Source organism: Triticum aestivum, chromosome 5D, assembly GCF_018294505.1.
Source record: "Triticum aestivum cultivar Chinese Spring chromosome 5D, IWGSC CS RefSeq v2.1, whole genome shotgun sequence".
NCBI lineage: Eukaryota > Viridiplantae > Streptophyta > Magnoliopsida > Poales > Poaceae > Triticum > Triticum aestivum.
The window spans coordinates 344012012-344029783 of record NC_057808.1 but is presented as its reverse complement, the minus strand read 5'-3'; the positions used below and the strand labels follow the sequence as shown (position 1 = coordinate 344029783).

The window sequence follows — 17772 nt, the reverse complement described above, 5'->3', positions numbered from 1 at the left end:
ATGTTGTCGTCGAGAAGCCCGTCACTATTGAAGGAAATATGCCCTAGAGGCAATAATAAAGTTGTTATTTTATATTTCCTTATATCATGATAAATGTATATTATTCATGCTAGAATTGTATTAACCGGAAACTTGATACATGTGTGGATACATAGACAAAACACCGTGTCCCTAGTAAGCCTCTACTAGACTAGCTCGTTTATCAAAGATGGTTAAGTTTCCTAACCATAGACATGTGTTGTCATTTGATAAACGTAATCACATCATTAGGATAATGATGTGATGGACAAGACCCATCCGTTAGCTTAGCATGTTGATCGTTTAGTTTTATTGCTATAGCTTTCTTCATGTCATATACATATTCCTTTGACTACAAGATTATGCAACTCCCGGATACCGGAGGAATACCTTGTGTGCTATCAAACGTCACAACGTAACTGGGTGATTATAAAGATGTTCTACAGGTATATCCGAAGGTGTTTGTTGGGTTGGCATAGATCGAGATTAGGATTTGTCACTCCGAGTATCGGAGAGGTATCTCTGGGCCCTCTCGGTAATACACATCATAAGAAGCCTTACAAGCAATGTGACTAATGAGTTAGTTGCGGGATGATGTATTATGGAATGAGTAAAGAGACTTGTCGGTAACGAGATTGAACTAGGTATGAAGATACCGACGATCGAATCTCGGGCAAGTAACATACTAATGACAAAGGGAATAACGTATGTTATCATTACCGTATGACCGATAAAGATCTTCGTAGAATATGTGGGAACCAATATGAGCATCCAGGTTCCGCTGTTGGTTATTGACCGGAGAGGTGTCTCGGTCATGTCTACATAGTTCTTGAACCCGTAGGGTCCGCACGCTTAACATTCGATGACGATTTTGTATTATATGATTATGTGATTTGGTGACCAAAGATTGTTCGGAGTCCCGGATGAGATCACGGACATGACAAGGAGTCCCGAAATGGTCGAGAGGTAAAGATTGATATATTGGAAGGAAGTATTCGGACACCAGAAGGGTTCCAGAGTGTATCGGGTACATACCGGAGTACCGAGGGGTTACCGGAACCCCCCAGGGAAATATTGGGCCTACATGGGCCTTAGTGGAGAGGGGAGGCAGCCCACAAGGGGTGGCCGCGCCTCCCTCCCATAGGGATTCCGAATTGGACTAGGGGAGGGGGCGCGTCCCCCTTTCCTTCTCCTCTTCCCTCTCCCTTCCCCTTTTCCCCCTCCGGAAGAAGGAAAAAAAGGGGGGCCGAATCCTACTAGGAGTGGAGTCCTAGTAGGAATCCCCCCATGGCGCGCCCCCTTGGTGGCCGGCCTCCTCCTCCCCTCCTTTATATACGGGGGCAGGGGGCACCCCAAAGCACAACGGTTGTTCTCTTAGCCGTGTGCGGTGCCCCCCTCCGCAGTTTACTCCTTCGGTCATAGGGTCGTAGTGCTTAGGCGAAGCCCTGCGCAGATCACATCACCATCACCGTCGCCACGCCGTCGTGCCGACGAAACTCTCCCTCGACCCTTTGCTGGATCAAGAGTTCGAGGGACGTCATCGAGCTGAACATGTGCTGAACTTGGAGGTGCCGTACGTTCGGTACTAGATCGGTTGGATCGTGAAGACGTTCGACTACATCAACCGCGTTAACCTAACGCTTCCGCTTTTGGTCTACGAGGGTACGTGGACATACTCTCCCCCTCTCGTTGCTATGCATCTCCTAGATAGATCTTGCGTGATCGTAGGGATTTTTTTGAAATTGCATGCTATGTTCCCCAACAACTATGGCGGAGAAAAATAAAACCCCTAATGTTGTTGAGAAGTTTCCCACCACGGTCATGGTGGAGAAAGTTGTATCATTGGGGACGGCTCAAGCTAGCCCCGAAAAAACTATCCACTCCCGTCTGCGTAGACGAAGAAAGATGACGAAGTCATTGGTCATCTTCTACAGACAACTTGCGCATAGGAGATGTTGACTCGATTTTTCTCGTCTACAAATGTTTGTGCGCGAGACAGTGAGAAACGAAAATAGAGGCCACTGACTTAAAAACAGTTGGCCATGGTGAGATGATAAGGAGCTGCAAAAGGTCGTTGACTAGATGAACTCCATACATGTATCGTTTAAAAAAATGTCACTCAATGCTTTGATCATTGTCCCCATGTGTTTTGTTCGTTCGTTAACTCGTCCTCGCAAACAAAAACAATTATAGGTTGTTATTTTTGTTTTTTGGAGACTAATTACCCAAAGATGCGAGTGCACCACTTTTATTTGGCACTATGCAAGTGCACTACATAGTTTATGCTAACGTCCTATGTGACACCGGTAACTGGAACTGAGTCACTTATACGAAATGCGGTGGTAGACAAAACCCCTCATTCACACAACAGATAAAACCATCTCTTTATTCTTCATAGGTAATCACTACTACAGCTCCATAATAAACGGTGAACCTAAATTTTCAGGGTGTTGATGAATCTCTTCCCTTCACGGAAATGTTCAAAGAGCCCGACCACGAAATCCTTGGCCAACATTTTCCTATATCTTGGCGGTCGCTTGTCATCCAGCAAACCGGGCACTGGCTCTAGCATAGTTTCCGCATCCACGACGTAAAACACAGCCAAGAAGCCTATCCTTCTCGATGTTTGTCACCACTCTGTGAACTGGGCTTGTAAAGATTCCAATGTTCATTATCTGCATCAAAGTTTTACATACAAGTCAATGAAGCATTAGGGTTCAGGAGATAGGATATAACAACAACCGTTGTATATTAATCAAGAGAGTAAGTGTGTATGTATTCCTAATGCTTACTTCTAGTCAGTCTGCTAGGTTAATCAGCAATGTGTGAGGCTTGGTCGGAACATTGTACCATCTCCCATCTCTTTGAACTTGCAAGCCACCGACGTTGTCATTGTTGAAAAGGATGGTAAGGAGACCACTGTCGGAGTGAGGCATGAGGCCCAAAACTAGGTCAGGCCTCGGGCATGGAGGGTAGTAGTTGAATCTAGCAAACCCGGAAGCTTTGTTTGATATCTGGTTGACAAAGTAGTCCTCCTCAATCTCCAAGAGCTTGGCTATCGATCGCAAGACGAGGTCTCTTATTTTCTTGGTTCTTGATGCGTACTCTTGTGCACATCCCTGTAGAAAAACTCTAGAACAGTTTGGTCAAATCAAAGCGTTTGGTTCTTTTATTCAGTTTCTAGCTTTTTATGACTTGTCTCTCAATATCCATTTTTAAGAGGGTAAATACCCCCATACATTGGATATCTTTTAAAGAAATCAATTATTAGTCAATTTTTTTAAAAGATTATTAATCAATAAATTTCACAAAACTACACCGCGAGCAACAGAAGACCTAGTACATCAGAAGTTTAGGGAAGTAGGTAACCTGAAAGATTCCGGGTGACGGCGCCACTTAGCGAGATTCCTCTCATCTTCTGGATCCACTTCCAATTGCAACCGGTCACTCCAGTTGAGGACCTGATCCTCGGACACCACCTTGTCACTTCCATACCCTTCCACCTGGTAGTCCTTGCCGTTGCCGTCCGCCAGATTGCTGCACTTCTGCTTCTCCTCTGCCGGCTGCCGGAAGAACTCCCTCGACACGCTCATCATGGCGTCCATTAGAGACTCCTCGATCCCATGGTTGGTGGCCTGGATGAGTGTTAAACAGTTTCAGCAAGAGTTCAGTAACTTTATAAACTAATTAAGGTGCACGCATGCAGATTGCAGACGCCCGCTCACCAGGAAGAAGCCCCAGGTCTGCAGAGCCGCCCGGAGCCTCTCGGCTTCGTCGGCGTCCGTGAGCCGGCTAAGATCGACGAGGGGGATGGGCTCCGGAAACTCGTCGGCGGCCAGCAGGTCGCCGTGACGGTCTTGCTCCGGCAGCACGTACTGTCGCGGCGGTTCCTCGACGCCGGCCGCCGCCAGCTCCTGCACCGTCGGCCGCACCATCGGCGACTCATCGAACGCAGCCATTTCTGTGCTTGGGTAAGTGTTTGGGTAGTACCGCTCACTTGAAGGTGAAGAGACAGGGGCCGATATGTATAGCCTCGAGTGTGCCTCGATTTTCCTTCTCCAAATTTGTCTTAATCCTTCTAAAAGAAAAAGGAAAAAACGTGCCTCCAATCATTTTCTGGGCGAGATCATGCATGACGCACTCCATGTGACTCTTCTTTGTCGGTCGCAATCGTACCATCTTCCAGAAAATTGCGACAGAGCTAATACCCATAATTTTTCAGCTGTTTCAGATTGGGACAGAGCTAATCCCCATCCGCTTGGGTTCAACCCCCTTTACAAAACATATAAAGGATAATAGGGACATTTCATAGTTCATACCCACTTCCGTATGTGTACACGCCATACATCGTAGAGGACCCGCTACTGGGCCGGCCCACTAACATGAACCGATATAAGGAGGCGCAAAAGTAACGAAAAAATGAGACGCCATGCAAGTGGATTCGAACTCGGTCGCAATCGTATCATCTTCCAGAAGATTGCGACAGAGCTAATACCCATAACTTTTCAGCTGTTTCAGATTGGGACAGAGCTAATCCCCATCCGCTTGGGTTCAACCCCTTTACAGAACGTATAAAGGACAATAAGGACATTTTACAGTTCATACCCACTTCCGTATGTGTATACGCCATACATCGTAGAGGACCCGCTACTGGGCCGGCCCACTAACATGAACCAATATAAGGAGGCGCAAAAGTAACAAAAAAATGAGACGCGCTGCGAGTGGATTCGAACTCGGTCGTAATCGTATCATCCTCCAGAAGATTGCGATAGAGCTAATATCCATAACTTCTCAGCTGTTTTAGATTGGGAAAGAGCTAATCCCCATCCGCTTGGGTTCAACATCTTTACAGAACGTATAAAGGATAATAGGGACATTTCACGTCATACATCGTAAAGGACTCGCTACTGGGCCGGCCCACTAACATGAACCGATATAAGGAGGCGCAAAAGTAACCCAAAAAACGAGATCATGCATGACGCACTCCATGTGACTCTTCTTTGTCGGTCGCAATCGTACCATCTTCCAGAAAATTGCGACAGAGCTAATACCCATAATTTTTCAGCTGTTTCAGATTGGGACAGAGCTAATCCCCATCCGCTTGGGTTCAACCCCCTTTACAGAACGTATAAAGGACAATAAGGACATTTTACAGTTCATACCCACTTCCGTATGTGTATACGCCATACATCGTAGAGGACCCGCTACTGGGCCGGCCCACTAACATGAACCAATATAAGGAGGCGCAAAAGTAACAAAAAAATGAGATGCGCTGCGAGTGGATTCGAACTCGGTCGTAATCGTATCATCCTCTAGAAGATTGCGACAGAGCTAATATCCATAACTTCTCAGCTGTTTTAGATTGGGAAAGAGCTAATCCCCATCCGCTTGGGTTCAATGTTTTAGATTGGGAAAGAGCTAATCCCCATCCGCTTGGGTTCAACATCTTTACAGAACGTATAAAGGATAATAGGGACATTTCACGCCATACATCGTTAAGGACCCGCTACTGGGCCGGCCCACTAACATGAACCGATATAAGGAGGCGCAAAAGTAACAAAAAAATGAGACGCGCTGTGAGTGGATTCAAACTCGCCACCATACTGTAGTTTCTTTTTGAGGGAATTTAATTGGAGCTGCTAACCACTCGATCGGCCAGCTCCATGCGCTGAGCGCAGGTACTTTATGTACAGATTCAGAAGCGGCGTTTTTTGTTTTGAAACAACGTTTACAAAATTCCGCATTTCACGAAATGTTTTGAATATTTTTTAGGTTATGTGAACGATTTTTAAAAACAGAAACATTTTCCAAAATTACAGAAAAAAATTGGGAAGACGAACATTTTCTGAAATCTACGAACTTTTTTTAATACATGAACATTTTCTGAATCTGTGAACAATATTTAATAAGAGAACATTTTTTTGAAAACACGAATAATATTTGAAAAACTAGAGCACATTTTAAAATTCTGAAATCATTTATAAAAAATAGGGAAATATAAATTATGATTTTTTTAAAAATTGTTCACATGAGAAAATTTTGAAACGCTGAACTTTTATGAAAACACGAACAAATTTTGAAATTCTAAACATTAATTAAAAGAGTGAAGGAAATACCGGTGCTCGAATGCTCAGATGGGTCGGCCCATCCTACGTTGTGTGTGCGATTGCCTTACTATTTGCCGTGACGTGCGGCAAACAGGAAATTCCGTACTTTCAGGGAGTAGCGTCAATTAGACGGCGCCACGCACAGGAGGACGCCAGACTAGGCCGGCCCTTAGGTCGCGCGGGAAATCAGGGAAAATCACCGAAAATAGAATGGTAGTGCGATGGATCGAACGTTGTAGCTCTCGCTACTGACTGCTCGTCGCTAGCGACAAGATCTGATAGGCTTCAGTATCTAACTAGGAAACTTGGACTACAAGAAATATCAATCAGCGACCGGTTTACTTTAGTGAACAAGTCTTTTTTCCACCTTCGTCATCGCGCAGGCGTTCCTGTCGATGCTCTGCGCCTTCAAGTTCGGCATCTTCCTCTTCTTCGCCACCTGGATCACGGTCATGACCATGTTCGTCTATGTTTTCCTGCCGGAGACCAAGGGCGTGCCCATCGAGGAGATGGTGCTGCTGTGGAGGAAGCACTGGTTCTGGAAGAAGGTGATGCCGGACATGCCGCTCAAGGACGGGTGTGGAGAAGGGGACGGTGGGCGTGCTGACAATAAGGGCCACTAGTGAGTGATGAAGATAATTTGGAATCAGTTGTTGTGCATTGTTTGTTGGTTAGATCCTGTAAGACACAGTTTAACATGTAGGCAGAATGTTTTGTATATGCATCAATGCAACGTATGTTTATGTTATAACTTGCACAGTACTTACTCCGTCCTTGAAAGAGTGTACTTTCAACTTTGTTAGAGGGTTTACCGCACACACAAAAACTTTGTTGGAGGGTTAAACTATCTCAAAGTTTGACCGAGTTTTATATCAGTGTTTGTGAAACCAAATAGGTATATGATGAAAATATATTTTATCGTGAATCTAATGCTGCTAATTTGATGACACAAATGTGGTGTATTATTGTATAAATACGGTCAACTTTGCGATAAGATTGAAAATACACTCTTTCAAAAATGAAGTGAGTAGTAGTATACTATTTATAGTGCGCTTGGTATGAGCCTAGCTTTATATATAAAGCCAAAGCGTCAAAAGTGATACAAAGTGATGAGAAAATCTGATACAAATATATCAAAACAAAATGATATTCAAGAGGATGGCATTCACCAATTCAAAGTCGAGCATGAAAAGCAAAAGTTGCCACACATAACATGAGATGACCTAGACTATTGAACAAGAAATGAACCGCGTGGAGCCGTTGTGAAGCATGAAAACAGAGGCACCGACGCATGAATCACGCCGTTATGGAGCCGGCGTGCGGCAATCTGCGAAAATGTGCAGCTGGGAGGCTTGCTGCCGAGGTTACCAATGGGAACCAGACCAGTCAGGCCTAGTTGTGTTGTGAGCGAAGACTAGGGGAAGACGCGTAGACTGACGGTCAAGCTTATCCATCACGTGCATTGTTCCCAATACACATAATCTTGTGAAACAGACGCCCCTCTCGCCCCCGCGTCGCCCCCGGGCGACACCGGGAACCCTAGCGTCGCCGCCGCCAAGTCCCCCCTCACCCCCTCCCTCGCTTCGCCGCCGCTGGAGGGGCCGCCGGCGAAGTCCGCGCGCGCCCCATGGAAGGTGGCGGCGGGGCGTTTTCCCCTCTCCGCGGCGTTGCGTGCCATGCGCTGCCTGCGTCGCCTCGGGCGCAGGCGAGATGCAGGGCCGCGGGAGTGGCTTCAGCACGGGGATAGGCCGGATCCTGGCTGGCCTTGGCCGGATCTAGCTTCTACGTCCCCGTTGGCCGCCCTCGATGGGGCTCGGTGGCTTTGTTCTGGCGGCCAGCGAGGGCTGGATCCCGGGGAGGCGGCCCCGGACGGCGGAGGATGTGTCGGTGGCTGTGGACTCGTGACGGGCGACGCGGCGGCTGCGGTGGTGGACCATTGGAACAGATCTGGGTGAAGACCTGCTCGCGGCTGCTGCCGAGGCCGGCGATGGCGGCACTATTCGGTGCCGTTCCCTTGTTGAAGGCATCGCTGTTGAGAAGTTTCAGGCCACTATCTGCTACCTCCGGGGGAAACCCTAGATCAGTAGATCGGATGACGGCGGCATTATTGTGTCGTTTCCCTCTTGTGGCGGAATAATTGGTGGAGCGGTGTTTCATCCTGCACATTAATGGTGGCGTTTCTCGGCGGCGTGGCGCAGTGGAGACTCGGCGCCCGATGTGTGGCGAGGGACTCGCGCAGGAGGGAGACGTTATCAGGCGTCGTGGTGGCGTCGATGGCAGAGAGGTCGGGTAAGGTGGTGCAGCAGTACAGCACTGAAGATGGATTAGTGGCAGGTGGCTGCGGCGGCCTCATACCTGGCAGGCGTCCTGGTTGAGGAGTGCCGGACTGGTAGGTGCCCCATACCCGGCAGGCGTCCTGGTTGGGACCTCAGGTCTTAGATGTCTAGGTTTGGCTGCGATGTCTGTTTGGTATTAGGCCCAGACTATCAGCGCCCCTTCATCAATTGAATAGGAGTAGCGACAGTTGTTGTTTAGACGGTGGCTTTAGTCTTACTGTTGTATGACTTTTGTAAGGTCTTGTAAGAATAATTAATAAAGTGGCTGTATGCATCGCCCAGATGCAGAGGCCGGGGGTCCTCCTCCTTTTCTAAAAGAAAAAGAAAAAATCTCAGCGCAACCATGTGTAGTTAAGCTTGTAACGGTGTTTGGGCATGTTCTTCGCTTCTTCAAGAAGATCCTCATGCGTTTGAGCCAGATAAAGAGTTGTATCAACAGCCCTAGGCTTCGCCGCCCTTGCCTGTTGGAAATATGCCCTAGAGGCAATAATAAATGGTTATTATTATATTTCTTTGTTCATGATAATTGTCTATTGTTCATGCTATAATTGTATTGTCCGGAAATCGTAATACATGTGTGAATACATAGACCACAACGTGTCCCTAGTAAGCCTCTAGTTGACTAGCTCGTTGATCAACAGATAGTCATGGTTTCCTGACTATGGACATTGGATGTCATTGATAACGGGATCACATCATTAGGAGAATGATGTGATGGACAAGACCCAATCCTAAGCATAGCATAAAAGATCGTGTAGTTTCGTTTGCTAGAGCTTTTCCAATGTCAAGTATCTTTTCCTTAGACCATGAGATCGTGCAACTCCCGGATACCGTAGGAGTGCTTTGGGTGTGCCAAACGTCATAACGTAACTGGGTGACTATAAAGGTGCACTACAGGTATCTCCGAAAGTGTCTGTTGGGTTGGCACGGATCGAGACTGGGATTTGTCACTCCGTGTGACGGAGAGGTATCTCTGGGCCCACTCGGTAATGCATCATCATAATGAGCTCAATGTGACTAAGGCGTTAGTCACGGGATCATGCATTGCGGTACGAGTAAAGAGACTTGCCGGTAATGAGATTGAACAAGGTATTGGGATACCGACGATCGAATCTCGGGCAAGTAACATACCGATTGACAAAGGGAATTGCATACGGGATTGATTGAATCCTCGACACCGTGGTTCATCCGATGAGATCATCGTGGAACATGTGGGAGCCAACATGGGTATCCAGATCCCGCTGTTGGTTATTGACCGGAGAGGCGTCTCGGTCATGTCTGCATGTCTCCCGAACCCGTAGGGTCTACACACTTAAGGTTCGGTGACGCTAGGGTTGTAGAGATATGTGTATGCGGAAACCCGAAAGTTGTTCGGAGTCCCGGATGAGACCCGGACGTCACGAGAGGTTCCGGAATGGTCCGGAGGTGAAGAATTATATATAGGAAGTCAAGTTTCGGCCACCGGGAAAGTTTCGGGGGTTACCGGTATTGTACCGGGACCACCGGAAGGGTCCCGGGGGTCCACCGGGTGGGGCCACCTATCCCGGAGGGCCCCATGGGCTGAAGTGGGAAGGGAACCAGCCCCTAGTGGGCTGGGCGCCCCCCCATGGGCCTTTCCCCATGCGCCTAGGGTTGGGAACCCTAGGGTGGGGGGGGCTTCCCACTTGCCTTGGGGGGCAAGGCACCCCTTCCCCCCTTTGGCCGCCGCCCCCCACCCTAGATGGGATCTAGGGGGCGCCCCCCTCCTCCCAGGGGGCCTATATAAAGGAGGGGGGAGGGAGGGCAGCAACTTACAGCCTTGGGCGCCTCCCTCTCCCCCTGCTACACCTCTCCGTCTCGCAGAAGCTCGACGAAGCCCTGCCGAGACCCGCTACATCCACCACCACGCCGTCGTGCTGCTGGATCTCCATCAACCTCTCCTTCCCCCTTGCTGGATCAAGAAGGAGGAGACGTCGCTGCACCGTACGTGTGTTGAACGCGGAGGTGCCGTCCGTTCGGCACTCGGTCATCGGTGATTTGGATCACGGCAAGTACGACTCCGTCATCCACGTTCATTGGAACGCTTCCGCTCGCGATCTACAAGGGTATGTAGATGCACTCCTTTCCCCTCGTTGCTAGTAAACTCCATAGATGCATCTTGGTGAGCGTAGGAAAATTTTAAAATTATGCTACGATTCCCAACAGTGGCATCATGAGCCAGGCCTATGCGTAGTTACTATGCACGAGTAGAACACAAAGAAGTTGTGGGCGTTGATGTTGCCAATTCTTCTTGCCGCTACTAGTCGTTTCTTGTTTCGGCGGCATTGTAGGATGAAGCGGCCCGGACCGACCTTACACGTACGCTTACGTGAGACAGGTTCCACCGACTGACATGCACTAGTTGCATAAGGTGGCTAGCGGGTGTCTGTCTCTCCTACTTTAGTCGGAACGGATTCGATGAAAAGGGTCCTTATGAAGGGTAAATAGAAATTGGCAAATCACGTTGTGGTCATACGTAGGTAAGAAACGTTCTTGATAGAAACCTACAAACCACGTAAAAAACTTGCAACAACAATTAGAGGATGTCTAACTTGTTTTTGCAGCATATGTTATGTGATGTGATATGGCCAGAAGATGTGATGAATGATATATGTGATGTATGAGATTGATCATATTCTTGTAATAGGAATCACGACTTGCATGTCGATGAGTATGACAACCGGCAGGAGCCATAGGAGTTGTCTTTATTATTTTGCATGACCTGCGTGTCATTGAATAACGCCATGTAAATTACTTTACTTTGTTGCTAAACGCGTTAGCCATAGAAGTAGAAGTAATCGTTGGCGTGACGACTTCATGAAGACACAATGATGGAGATCATGATGATGGAGATCATGGTGTCATGCCGGTGACGAAGATGATCATGGTGCCCCGAAGATGGAGATCAAAGGAGCATGATGATATTGGCCATATCATGTCACTATTTGATTGCATGTGATGTTTATCATGTTTTTGCATCTTATTTGCTTAGAACGACGGTAGTAAGTAAGATGATCCCTTATGATAATTTCAAGAAAGTGTTCACCCTAACTGTGCACCGTTGCGAAGGTTCGTTGTTTCGAAGCATCACGTGATGATCGGGTGTGATAGATTCTAACGTTCGAATACAACGGGTGTTGACGAGCCTAGCATGTACAGACATGGCCTCGGAACACACGCAATACACTTAGGTTGACTTGACGAGCCTAGCATGTACAGACATGGCCTCGGAACACGGAGGACCGAAAGGTCGAGCATGAGTCGTATAGAAGATACGATCAACATGGAGATGTTCACCGATCTTGACTAGTCCGTCTCACGTGATGATCGGACACGGCCTAGTTAACTCGGATCATGTTACACTTAGATGACTAGAGGGATGTCTATCTGAGTGGGAGTTCATTGAGTAATTTGATTAGATGAACTTAATTATCATGAACTTAGTCTAAAATCTTTACACTATGTCTTGTAGATCTAATGGCCAACATTGTCCTCAATTTCAACGCGTTCCTAGAGAAAACCAAGCTGAAAGATGATGGCAGCAACTATACGGACTGGGTCCGGAACCTGAGGATCATCCTCATAGTAGCCAAGAAAGATTATGTCTTAGAAGCACCGCTAGGTGATGCACCAATCCCAGAAAACCAAGACGTTATGAACGCTTGGCAGCAGCATGCTGATGATTACTCCCTCGTTCAGTGCGGCATGCTTTGCAGCTTAGAACCGGGTCTCCAAAAGCGTTTTGAGAAACATGGAGCATATGAGATGTTCGAGGAGCTGAAATTGGTTTTCCAAGCTCATGCCCGGGTCGAGAGATATGATGTCTCCGACAAGTTCTTCAGCTGTAAAATGGAGGAGAATAGTTCTGTTAGTGAGCACATACTCAGAATGTCTGGGTTGCACAACCGCTTGACTCAGCTGGGAGTTAATCTCCCGGATGACGCGGTCATCGACAGAATCCTTCAGTCGCTTCCACCAAGCTTCAAGAGCTTTGTGATGAACTACAATATGCAGGGGATGGAAAAGACCATTCCTGAGGTATATTCGATGCTGAAATCAGCGGAGGTGGAAATCAGAAAAGAACATCAAGTGTTGATGGTGAATAAAACCACTAAGTTCAAGAAGGGCAAGGGTAAGAAGAACTTCAAGAAGGACAGCAAGGGAGTTGCCGCGCCCGGTAAACCAGTTACTGGGAAGAAGTCAAAGAATGGACCCAAGCCCGAGACTGAGTGCTTTTATTGCAAGGGAAGTGGTCACTGGAAGCGGAACTGCCCCAAATACTTAGCGGACAAGAAGAAGGCCGGCAACACCAAAGGTATATGTGATATACATGTAATTGATGTGTACCTTACCAGTACTCGTAGTAGCTCCTGGGTATTTGATACCGGTGCGGTTGCTCATATTTGTAACTCAAAACAGGAACTACGGAATAAACGGAGACTGGCGAAGGACGAGGTGACGATGCGCGTCGAGAATGGTTCCAAGATCGATGTGATCGCCGTCGGCACGCTACCTCTGCATCTACCCACGGGATTAGTTTTAAACCTCATAATTGTTATTTAGTGCCAGCTTTGAGCATGAACATTGTATCTGGATCTCGTTTAATTCGAGATGGCTACTCATTTAAATCCGAGAATAATGGTTGTTCTATTTATTTGAGAGATATGTTTTATGGTCATGCCCCGCTGGTCAATGGTTTATTTTTGATGAATCTCGAATGTGATGTTACACATGTTCATAGTGTGAATACCAAAAGATGTAAAGTTGATAACGATAGTCCCACATACTTGTGGCACTGCCGCCTTGGTCACATTGGTGTCAAGCGCATGAAGAAGCTCCATGCAGATGGACTTTTGGAGTCTCTTGATTACGAATCATTTGACACGTGCGAACCATGCCTCATGGGTAAGATGACCAAGACTCCGTTCTCCGGAACAATGGAGCGAGCGACCAACTTATTGGAAATCATACATACCGATGTGTGCGGTCCAATAAGCGTTGAGGCTCGCGGAGGATATCGTTATGTTCTCACTCTCACTGATGATTTAAGTAGATATGGGTATGTCTACCTAATGAAACACAAGTCTGAAACCTTTGAAAAGTTCAAGGAATTTCAGAGTGAAGTCGAGAATCAACGTGACAGGAAAATAAAATTCTTACGATCAGATCGTGGTGGAGAATATTTAAGTCACGAATTTGGTACACACTTAAGGAAATGTGGAATAGTTTCACAACTCACACCGCCTGGAACACCTCAGAGAAATGGTGTGTCCGAACGTCGTAATCGCACTCTATTGGATATGGTGCGATCTATGATGTCTCTTACCGATTTACCGCTCTCATTTTGGGGCTATGCTTTAGAGACTGCCGCATTCACTTTAAATAGGGCTCCGTCGAAATCCGTTGAGACGACACCGTATGAATTATGGTTTGGGAAGAAACCTAAGCTGTCGTTTCTAAAAGTTTGGGGATGCGATGCTTATGTCAAGAAACTTCAACCTGAAAAGCTCGAACCCAAGTCGGAAAAATGCATCTTCATAGGATACCCTAAGGAAACTATTGGGTATACCTTCTACCTCAGATCCGAGGGCAAGATCTTCGTTGCCAAGAACGGGTCCTTTCTAGAGAAGGAGTTTCTCTCGAAAGAATTGAGTGGGAGGAAAGTGGAACTTGATGAGGTGATAGTCACCCCTTCCGAACCGGAAAGTAGCGCAGCGCGGGAAAATGTTCCTGTGGTGCCTACACCGACTGGGGAGGAAGTTAATGATGATGATCATGAAGCTTCGGATCAAGTTACTGAACTTCGTAGGTCCACAAGGACACGTTCCGCACCAGAGTGGTACGGCAACCCTGTCCTGGAAATCATGTTGTTAGACAACGGTGAACCTTCAAACTATGAAGAAGCGATGGCGGGCCCGGATTCCGACAAATGGCTAGAAGCCATGAAATCCGAGATAGGATCCATGTATGAAAACGAAGTATGGACTTTGACTGACTTGCCCGATGATCGGCGAGCCATAGAAAACAAATGGATCTTTAAGAAGAAGACAGACGCGGATGGTAATGTGACCATCTATAAGGCTCGACTTGTCGCTAAGGGTTATCGACAAGTTCAAGGGGTTGACTACGATGAGACTTTCTCACCCGTAGCGAAGCTGAAGTCAGTCCGAATCATGTTAGCAATTGCCGCATACTATGATTATGAGATATGGCAGATGGACGTCAAAACGGCATTCCTTAACGGCTTCCTTAAGGAAGAGTTGTATATGATGCAGCCGGAAGGTTTTGTCGATCCTAAGAATGCTAACAAAGTATGCAAGCTCCAGCGCTCAATCTATGGGCTGGTGCAAGAATCTCGGAGTTGGAACATTCGCTTTGATGAGATGATCAAAGCGTTTGGGTTTACACAGACTTATGGAGAAGCCTGTGTTTACAAGAAAGTGAGTGGGAGCTCTGTAGCATTTCTCTTATTATATGTGGATGACATATTATTGATGGGAAATGATATAGAATTCTTGGAAAGTATAAAGGCCTATTTGAATAAGTGTTTTTCAATGAAGGACCTTGGAGAAGCTGCTTATATATTAGGCATCAAGATCTATAGAGATAGATCAAGACGCCTCATTGGTCTTTCACAGAGTACATACCTTGACAAGATATTGAAGAAGTTCAATATGGATCAGTCCAAGAAGGGGTTCTTGCCTGTATTGCAAGGTGTGCAATTGAGCACGGCTCAATGCCCGACCACGGCAGAAGATATAGAAAAGATGAGTGTCATCCCCTATGCCTCGGCCATAGGGTCTATTATGTATGCCATGCTGTGTACCAGCCTGATGTAAACCTTGCCGTAAGTTTGGTAGGAAGGTACCAAAGTAATCCCGGCATGGAACACTGGACAGCGGTCAAGAATATCCTAAAGTACCTGAAAAGGACTAAGGATATGTTTCTCGTTTATGGAGGTGACGAAGAGCTCGTCGTAAAGGGTTACGTCGACGCTAGCTTCGACACAGATCTGGATGACTCGAAGTCACAGACCGGATACGTGTATATTTTGAATGGAGGAGCAGTAAGCTGGTGCAGTTGCAAGCAAAGCGTCGTGGCGGGATCTACATGTGAAGCGGAGTACATGGCAGCCTCGGAGGCAGCGCAGGAAGCAGTCTGGATGAAGGAGTTCATTACCGACCTAGGGGTGATTCCCAGTGCGTCGGGCCCGATGACTCTCTTCTGTGACAACACTGGAGCTATTGCACTTGCGAAGGAGCCCAGGTTTCACAGGAAGACCAGGCATATCAAGCGTCGCTTCAACTCCATTCGTGAAAGTGTTCAAAATGGAGACATAGATATTTGTAAAGTACATACGGATCTGAATGTAGCAGATCCGTTGACTAAACCTCTCCCTAGGGCAAAACATGATCAACACCAGGACGCAATGGGTGTTTGATTCATCACAATGTAACTAGATTATGGACTCTAGTGCAAGTGGGAGACTGTTGGAAATATGCCCTAGAGGCAATAATAAATGGTTATTATTATATTTCTTTGTTCATGATAATTGTCTATTGTTCATGCTATAATTGTATTGTCCGGAAATCGTAATACATGTGTGAATACATAGACCACAACGTGTCCCTAGTAAGCCTCTAGTTGACTAGCTCGTTGATCAACAGATAGTCATGGTTTCCTGACTATGGACATTGGATGTCATTGATAACGGGATCACATCATTAGGAGAATGATGTGATGGACAAGACCCAATCCTAAGCATAGCATAAAAGATCGTGTAGTTTCGTTTGCTAGAGCTTTTCCAATGTCAAGTATCTTTTCCTTAGACCATGAGATCGTGCAACTCCCGGATACCGTAGGAGTGCTTTGGGTGTGCCAAACGTCACAACGTAACTGGGTGACTATAAAGGTGCACTACAGGTATCTCCGAAAGAGTCTGTTGGGTTGGCACGGATCGAGACTGGGATTTGTCACTCCGTGTGACGGAGAGGTATCTCTGGGCCCACTCGGTAATGCATCATCATAATGAGCTCAATGTGACTAAGGCGTTAGTCACGGGATCATGCATTGCGGTACGAGTAAAGAGACTTGCCGGTAACGAGATTGAACAAGGTATTGGGATACCGACGATCGAATCTCGGGCAAGTAACATACCGATTGACAAAGGGAATTGCATACGGGATTGATTGAATCCTCGACACCGTGGTTCATCCGATGAGATCATCGTGGAACATGTGGGAGCCAACATGGGTATCCAGATCCCGCTGTTGGTTATTGACCGGAGAGGCGTCTCGGTCATGTCTGCATGTCTCCCGAACCCGTAGGGTCTACACACTTAAGGTTCGGTGACGCTAGGGTTGTAGAGATATGTGTATGCGGAAACCCGAAAGTTGTTCGGAGTCCCGGATGAGACCCGGACGTCACGAGAGGTTCCGGAATGGTCCGGAGGTGAAGAATTATATATAGGAAGTCAAGTTTCGGCCACCGGGAAAGTTTCGGGGGTTACCGGTATTGTACCGGGAGCACCGGAAGGGTCCCGGGGGTCCACCGGGTGGGGCCACCTATCCCGGAGGGCCCCATGGGCTGAAGTGGGAAGGGAACCAGCCCCTAGTGGGCTGGGCGCCCCCCCATGGGCCTTTCCCCATGCGCCTAGGGTTGGGAACCCTAGGGTGGGGGGGGGGGGCTTCCCACTTGCCTTGGGGGGCAAGGCACCCCTTCCCCCCTTTGGCCGCCGCCCCCCACCCTAGATGGGATCTAGGGGGCGCCCCCCTCCTCCCAGGGGGCCTATATAAAGGAGGGGGGAGGGAGGGCAGCAACTTACAGCCTTGGGCGCCTCCCTCTCCCCCTGCTACACCTCTCCGTCTCGCAGAAGCTCGACGAAGCCCTGCCGAGACCCGCTACATCCACCACCACGCCGTCGTGCTGCTGGATCTCCATCAACCTCTCCTTCCCCCTTGCTGGATCAAGAAGGAGGAGACGTCGCTGCACCGTACGTGTGTTGAACGCGGAGGTGCCGTCCGTTCGGCACTCGGTCATCGGTGATTTGGATCACGGCAAGTACGACTCCGTCATCCACGTTCATTGGAACGCTTCCGCTCGCGATCTACAAGGGTATGTAGATGCACTCCTTTCCCCTCGTTGCTAGTAAACTCCATAGATGCATCTTGGTGAGCGTAGGAAAATTTTAAAATTATGCTACGATTCCCAACATTGCCCCCATCAAACGTGCCTGCAGAGCAGAGGCGGAAGGCAAGGGGTGACCCAGCAAACCCCAATCTCGCCAGTTCTAG

General features: G+C 47.6%; 1 protein-coding gene and 1 pseudogene across 2 annotated transcripts; one reads left to right on the top strand and one right to left on the bottom strand.

Annotated features, from left to right (window-relative positions):
* Positions 1-2377: 2377 nt before the first annotated feature.
* On the bottom strand, positions 2378-4058 carry LOC123121645 (protein SRG1-like; annotated as a pseudogene). The gene is made up of 4 exons (XR_006459813.1): positions 3744-4058; positions 3388-3653; positions 2811-3150; positions 2378-2693 (listed from the first exon to the last, which is right to left on the bottom strand). The product of XR_006459813.1 is annotated as a protein SRG1-like (transcript).
* Positions 4059-6513: 2455 nt separating this feature from the next.
* On the top strand, positions 6514-6816 carry LOC123121643 (sugar carrier protein A-like). Its single transcript, XM_044541657.1, has one exon. It carries the CDS (start codon positions 6521-6523, stop codon positions 6746-6748), a length of 228 nt encoding a protein of 75 aa, XP_044397592.1. The 5' UTR covers positions 6514-6520; the 3' UTR covers positions 6749-6816.
* Positions 6817-17772: the final 10956 nt, after the last annotated feature.

Bases quoted from the DNA above. Each gene is read 5' to 3' on its own strand.
- LOC123121643 (XM_044541657.1), top strand. From the start codon at position 6,521: ATGCTCTGCGCCTTCAAGTTCGGCATCTTCCTCTTCTTCGCCACCTGG.